This window comes from Hemitrygon akajei, chromosome 14, assembly GCF_048418815.1.
Source record: "Hemitrygon akajei chromosome 14, sHemAka1.3, whole genome shotgun sequence".
Classification (NCBI taxonomy): Eukaryota; Metazoa; Chordata; class Chondrichthyes; order Myliobatiformes; family Dasyatidae; genus Hemitrygon; species Hemitrygon akajei.
In genome coordinates this window covers 55,276,227-55,284,253 of record NC_133137.1, presented here as the reverse complement: position 1 = coordinate 55,284,253, position 8,027 = coordinate 55,276,227, and the positions used below count along the sequence as shown (strand labels likewise).

At 41.4% G+C, this 8,027-nt stretch overlaps 1 protein-coding gene across 1 annotated transcript in view; it reads right to left on the bottom strand.

Annotated features, from left to right (window-relative positions):
- Positions 1-417: 417 nt before the first annotated feature.
- Positions 418-8,027, bottom strand: part of LOC140738595 (N-acylneuraminate cytidylyltransferase-like) — a 32,572-nt gene continuing 24,962 nt past the window's right edge. The window contains exons 6-8 of the mRNA XM_073066112.1: positions 7,101-7,242; positions 5,365-5,461; positions 418-2,301 (exon numbers count right to left, since the gene is read on the bottom strand). Coding sequence (XP_072922213.1) covers positions 2,003-2,301; positions 5,365-5,461; positions 7,101-7,242 — 538 coding nt within the window. The 3' untranslated portion in view covers positions 418-2,002. The remainder of the gene's footprint in view (positions 2,302-5,364; positions 5,462-7,100; positions 7,243-8,027) is intronic.

The following is an 8,027-nucleotide window of genomic DNA, read 5'->3' as shown; positions in this document are numbered from 1 at the left end:
CAGTGGGAATATGATGACGGAGACTAGGACCATGGGAGATACATTTGTAGTGAAATTAAATATATGATCATTCCCTAAGTATGAAATGATGACATCACCAAATTGAAACAAGTCAGACATTTATCCAACTTCAGATGATACAAAAAATCTACATACTTCTGGCAATTCTCATATGAAATTAATTTTGTTTGATCAATGATGTATTCCATATTAATAGTGAGGGGAAGAGGGTGGCAAGATCTGAGTATGTTTAGTCAAGTTATTTTCTTCACATTCTCAGTTTTAAGGAATCTTCATAAATTGTAGCATTGGACGGCAGTCAGAATTCTGGAAAACCTTGTGGAAGCATCAGCTATTTCCACATTTTACTCTGCATGTCAAGCTCACTGAAGCCACACATCAAAGGAGACCTGCTTTGGGAGTACCAGGCATTTGCTTTTATTATAGGTAGACAATGGAAACAGGTCTTTCAGGCACCCAGTCCATACCAACTCTCAAGCACCAATTTTTAACCTCACCTCAACCCATTTTATCCTCTCCACATGCCCAATAATTCCACCACACACCCATGCACCAGGAACGATTTATATAACCAACCTTTTGGCAAAATACATTCAAATGCATTTAGTATAAAAATACTCATCCACACCTTTTAACAGTTATTGTAAATGGAAAACATTTTTTCAGAAAGATTAAAAAACATCGTTGAGATAAAAGCCTCAGCGAATTCAGGGAGCATAACTAGTCATCAGAAAAAGGCCTATGCCAGCTCCCAAGACTTACCACATCCTCTCACTTATATTCCTGTACATAAAAACATTTTATAAGATTCAGTTAAGGCAAATTTAGTGGTCAATAACTGACCAGCACATTTTTGTGATGTGGGAGGGAATCAAAAGACACAATAGAGAAGCAGAAAGCACCAGAAACCAGGTCCTGGATGGCAAGGCAGCAGTACTGACTATGGCATCACCTTGCTATGTCCAGTCCTGCATTCATGAACAGTTTTGCATGCTTCTACACATGCACATAAAAGATCCTGGTCACAACTTGAATCCATCTTGAATGCCAACAGCATCTGCTAAATGGTTGAGCCTAGGTCATTAAAAACATTATGTGGAACTACATAGATTCTACAGATGCTAGAAATTCAAAGCAGCACACACTAAATGCTGTAGGAACTCTGGCATCGATAGAGAGGAACAAACTGCTGGTCTTTGGCTGAGGCCCTTCATCGGGACTGGCATGGAAGGGAGGAAGAAGCCAGAGTAAAAAGGTGTGGGGAGGGGAAGGAGACAAGCTGATAGGTGATAGGTGAAACCAGATGAGGGGAAGGTGAGGGAGTGGGGGAGGTGGGGATGAAATATGAAGCTGGCAGGTGATAGGTGAAACCAGATGAGGGGAAGGTGAGGGAGTGGGGGAGGTGGGGATGAAATATGAAGCTGGGAGGTGATAGGTGAAACCAGATGAGGGGAGAGTGGGGGAGGTGGGGATGAAATATGAAACTGGCAGGTGATAGGTTGCAATGGTAAAGGGCAGAAAAACTAATCTGGTGAGAGAAAAGTGGATGTGGGAGAAAAAGGAAGGAGGGCACCAGAGGGAGGCGATGGGCAGGTGAGTAGGAGGAGGAAAGGGGGAGCAGAATGAGAATTGAAGAAGAGAAGTGGAAGGGGAGAAATTTCTAAGGGACCTGGATTTCCACTATTCTAAATGCCTAATCTCTTGACCTGTCTTGATGAAAATGATTGAAGTCTGGGAGGGGGGAAGTAAACTAGGGATAAGAGAAGAAACCCAACATATGCAAGGGTGAGAGAAGAGGTAACAAATTTAAATGGACACGAAATGCTGTCACAGAGGTATGTATAATAAAAAGATGGGATTAATTGGACAAGTACATCATGGCCAGTATGGACACTGAGTTAATTTGCTAGATAATGCATCTAGAATGATGGCCATAGATCTATCCCACCCTGCCTCTGCTATTGTCTCAGCATCTCCCCTTCTACACCCTTCTCCTCTTCCTCTGATTCTTATTGTTCACATTTTTAAATTTTTTGGCTTTCAGATGTTCTTCAGTACGTTGAATGTCAGTGTTTTTAGATGCTGTGCTCTCTTCCTGGATCTCGGCTCTGTATTTTTCCATCAACACTGTCACGTAGTCAACAAATTCCTCCACATCACGGATTCCATCCGAGCTGCTGCAGATGTAGTCTGCCACTTCCCGAACTTGCGATGCTGCATTATTTGAAACACCTCCAGCGAAGGCTTTCTTCAGGCACACGTGATCAGAGACATCATTTCCTTTTGTGGGAAACCAAAGATTTGTCAGTGTTTGTAACTGTATCGAGTTGTCCTGTGAATTGAACATTTTAATCATGGCATAGTCTTCTTTGAGAGGAAACATTCTCAGCATGGATCATCTTTCTCATTACATGTTTCTAGCCTCTGGATACATTTCTCTGGGAGCTGAGGAACATACTATATGTCTATGCAACACACACAAAATGCTGGAGGAACTCAGAAAGCCAGGCAGCATCTATAGAAAAAAGTACAGTCGATGTTTCGGGCCAAAACCCTTCTCCAGTCCTGCAAAGTTCCTCCAGCATTTTGTGTCTGTTGCTCGGATTTCCAGCATCTGCAGATGTTCTTGTTACCATATGTCTATTTTTGGTTGAGATTCCACCAACATGAGCTTTCTTTCCTCCTCCCATATCCTCTGCACCCCATGCCCCAACTTCAAGGTCACTGGGTATATTGGCAATGCCTTCTAATGGGGTATGTGATGCAGACACCGGTAATTTATTTTACATAGGCCCATCCAGCCACAACGCCCCAGCAACCCCTGACAAACCCAACTAAACCCAACAAATCTAATCGTGGAACGATTTACAATGACCAATTAACTTACCAGGTACGTCTTTAGACTGTGGGAGGAAACTGGAAGACCCAAAGAAAACTCACGCATTCCACAGGGAGGATGTACAGAGATTCCTTATTCCAGAATTGAAATCCAAACTCCAGAATGCCCCAAGCTGTCATAGTGTCATGCTAACTGCTACTCTACCATGGCACCCAGCTCGTCAATGCTAATGCTCTACTCAATCCCTCTCCTACCCTTCCTCAATTTCCATCAACATTCCTCCTGCACCTTCTTGCCCAGCCTCCCATGAAATATATTGCACTCTTTGATAAACCAATACCTGTGGCAGAGCGTTCCGCTTTACCCACGCTTCACTTTGGGTAAAGGAATTTCTACATGCTCAGTATAAATATGCTATCAAAATTCTTTGTGATTTCCAAAGCTTCAGTCTGGTCACCAACACCCTCTCCCCACACCATCTCCTGTAGTTAAAGTCAGTTTGGAAATTGTGCAAGGTTCTCTCCCCACTTCCAAACTTATTAACTATTGGGGCTTCATTGCTGTCTCCCCAGGAAGGATCAAGCTTCTGACTAATACAAATACAACATGGCTTTGCAGTACTTCAAGTGTGAACGTGGTTCATCCAAATTCCCAATAGGTATTACTCAAGCACAATTTCCAGTGACAATCTAGCACACTTACACAACTGTTACTAAAGACAGTGAGCTCAGTCATGTGGTAAAATCTGCTCTGTTCAAACATGCCCCAAATAACCTCAGTAGACTTTTAATACATCAATAGCTTGGAAAATGTTAGAGCCTGTAATATAACCTGTGATACTAGGACATTGATAAACCAATTGGTATTTATACGAAGACAAAAACCTTTCAACAAACCCATTAGCTTTTCTTTTGAGGATAAAACTTCATAAGATAAATAAGAGAACAAGTGAAGGTGGTATATTTGTAGAAAAAAACTAGTGTGACATTTTATTGACTGCTAAGAGACTACAAAATGTTAATTAAGCGGCCTTTATGGACAACATCTACTAAAAGCAGACACACAGGAGCGACATAGTACATTTGGTTGAGCAGGGCCATAGTAAACTGCCACTCAACATTAGTAAAACTAAAGAATGGATTGTTGGTTGCAGGAAGGAAGAGGAAGGTCTGCCTGCACCAGTTTTCATTGGTAGATCAGTAGCTTTAAATTCCTGGGCACTAACAAAGTTGGATGACCTGTCCTGGGTCCAGCACATTGATACAATCACAGGGAAGGACTGCTGATCTTTTCTTTCTAGGATTAAGTAAGTTAGGCACATCACCAAAAAGCCCAAATTTCATTAGATATAGAGTTGAAAGTATTCTGACTGGCTCCATCATGGCCTTTTACGGCAATATGAATATGCAGTGATGCAGAAAGCTGCAGAGGGCAGTGGACTCAGCCCCAATCACAGGCATATCACTACTCACCAATCTAAGCAGCACTGCCTCAAACAGACAGCATCTATCAGAGAATCCCATGATCTGGGCAAATCCATCTTTTAGCAGCTCCCCTCGAGCCAGAGGTTCAGCAACCTGAAATTCCACACCACCAAGTTCAAGAATTCCCTTCAATCATTTGGCTCTTGAACCAACTGGCACATCCTTATCACAACACGACCTCTGTATATTAACACCATTGCACCATTATGGATTTTTGTTCTGAATGTGATTGCTTTGCATAATTTATAGAATAACTTATGTTCAACTTGAGGTCTTTCTTCTGAATGTTGTGTATCTCGTGCTACGTGCCCATGGTGCTGTTGCAAGCAAGTTCCTCTATGCATCTGTGCATTCATGTACTTGGGCATATGATAATAAACTCAATTTGACTTAATCAAGCACTTAGGAAAGCAAATGGTTTTGAGCAGACTAACAGGGATGTTTTACCCCAATTATAAAGTGGCTTTGTGAGTCTTGATCTCTTTACCCAAGAAAGGATTAACCTGCCAGGGAAGAAATGCACTAAAGATTCACTGCACTGATTCCAGGAAAGGCAGTAGAATTTTATGAGAGAGATCATGTCTATTTGACTTGTAATCCCTGGAGTTCAGAAGAAAGAGAGAGGAACTCAATGAAAGATGCTCTAACTGGCTGGGGGTTACAGTAGGGTGGTCTGAAAAACTGGGGGCCACAGTCCTAAGAAACAGAGAAAGAAGTTTAGAACCAAGATGGAACAGAAATTTCTTCATTCTGATGCTGAATCGAATGAATTCACGTTACAGAAGACAGTGAAGACTAAGGTACTAAACATATTTACAAAAGTAGGTGGAACAGTTTCTGAACAGAAAAAGGAAAGGACTGAATATGTATCATCGAGACTGTGAAACAGCTCTAATCACACTGAATGGCAGAGCAGGCTCTAGGTGCTAAATGACAATCTCCTGCTATTTTGTAACATTTAATCAAGATATACAAACCATTTACACTGGCTTTACAATAGTTTAGGAAAGAAACACTTACCGAAGTAAGCCACATTCTCCCAACCAATGCCCATTTTCTTTATCCATTCTGCCACTGTCTTTTCCTTCAATTGTTTAGAATCAGCGATCAATTCTACCTGTCGTCCACAGAACAAAGAACTACATCACATCTCATGAAACAAGGTAAATTGCTCCTAATGTGTAGGGAAGTGGTGAATATGTGGGGGCATTAAAGGAAATGTGGGGAAAATAAAACAAAACTAGTATAAATGGTTGTCACCCTGGACCAAAGAATCTGTTTTCAATGAGGAAAACTAACCAACAGTTCGATGAGCACTGCAACTTGAAGCAGTGCGTCCATTTGTTAGTGTAGCCAAACATTTTGAACATGGCCAGTTTTCTTGCATTATCTCACCTAATTCCAGGCGAACATTAAAACTGATCGTGTTTTGAATTGACACCCTGAATTTGCATAGGTTTACAAATTGGGGAAAGTGAACTTTAAAGACCTGTAGAACACACAAATACAAAGTTGTCATTGTCATTGGGAGACCACAGTCAGTGCAGGTAGGAATTAACATCGCCTCACTGACAATCAACACAGGTACACCGTGAGGACGTGTACTTAGCCCACTGCACTACCCTCTCTACACTCATGGCTGTGTGGCTAGACACAGCTCAAATGCCATTATAAATTTCCTAATGACACAACTGTTGTTGGCAGAATCACAGATGATGAGGAGACATACAGGAGAGAGATAGATCAGCTGGTTGAGTTGTGTCACAACAACAACCTTGTACTCAATATCAGTAAGACCAAGGAATTGATTATGGATTTGAGAAAGGGGAAATTGGGAGAACACATAGCAGTCTTCACTGAGGGATCAGCAATGGAAAGGGTGAGCAGATTCAAGCTCCTGTCAACATCTATCCTGGACCCAACATATTGATGTAATTACAAAGGCATGCCAGCTGCTATGCTCCTTCAGAAGTTTGGGGATTTTGGAGATGTCACCAAGGACTCCAGCAGATTTATACAGATGTATTGTGGAGAGCATTGTGACTGGCTGCATCACCACCTCGTATGGAGGCACCAGTGCACAGGGTCAGAAAAAGATGCAAAGGATTGGAAACTCTGCCAGCTCCAACATGAGCACTAGCCTCACCACCACGGAGGACATCTTGGAAAGGCAATGCCTTATGGCAGCATCCATCATGAAGCACACTTACAATTTGGGACATATCCTCCTTCTCATTACTACCATCAGAAAGGAGGGAGAGGAGCCAGAGGACCTTACACTATCAAAATTCTGGACACTATATTGCTCTCATTTTGCACTGTTCAGTTTTTTATATATTATTGCAACTTATAGTAATTTTTTAATAGATTGCACTGTACTGTTTCCACAAAACAACAAATTTCACTACATGCAGTGAAAATAAACCCAATTTTGATTCAGCATTACTGCTTTTTGTTCATGTGGGAACCAATCTTTACCAAACCCCTTTATCCTTTTTCTTTCATTCTACTGGATTACATCTTTAGTCCATACTCAAAATTTTAATTTATCAAATGTACAAAGTAAAAAGATCCCCCAAGTATTCTTAACTCTTCCACTCAATTGGTTACAACTGCTTTATCCACAGATTCCTCTTATCACAAAATAAATACTTCAGATTGTGTACATGTTTCTATTTGTGGTCAAATGTCGTCTGGAATCTTATCCATTAAGCATCTGAGTTTTTCATAGAACAGTCCAATAAAAAAAAACTTACACATATGCCGCTTTGCTTTATTTTTTTGATTTGTGGCATATTTTTCAACTCATATCCACGACCTTGGCATTCACGCTTGAGCTGTGAGTCCAGAGAACAAACTACAAGTTTTATTTCATTCACTTTGCCAAAGTAACCATACCTATCCAGAAAAGAAAAATAACATTCAGTTTACTAATGAAAACTTGGGTAGACAACCAGCAGAAATATTAAATATTATTAAGAGAACACCATTCCTAATTCATAAGACATAGGAGCAGAATTAGGGCATCTGGTCCATCAAGTCTGCTCTGCCATTCAGTCATGGTTGATGCTTTTTCCCCTCTTTAGCCCCACTCCCCTGCCTTCTCCCCACAACCTTTCATACTGTGTCCCATCAAGAACCTATCAAGCTCTGCTTTATATGCATCAAATGACCTGACTTCCACAGGTGCCTGTGGAAACAAATTCCACAAACACACCACCCTCCAGCTAAAGAAATTTCTCCACACCTCTGTTTTAAATAGACACCCCTCTATCTTAAGGCTGTGCCCTCTTGTACTAGATTCCCCCACCATGGGAAACATCCTTTCCACATCTACTCCGTCCAGGCCTTTCAACAGTCAAAAGGTTTCAATGAGATCCCCCCTTGTCCTTCTAAATTTGAGTGTGTGCAGACCCAGAGCCATCAAACATTCCTCAAATGACAACCCTTTCATTCCGGAATCATCCTTGTGAACCTCATCTGAACCCTCTCCAATGCCAGCACATCTTTTCTTAGATGAGGATCCCAAAATTGTTCACAATACTTAAGATGACACCTCACCAGTGCCTTTCAAAGCCTCAGCATCACATCGCTGCTCTAGACCTCTTGAACTGAATGCTAACATTGCATTTGCCTTCCTCACCACCAGCTCCACTGGCAAGTTAACCTTTAGTGTGTCTGCA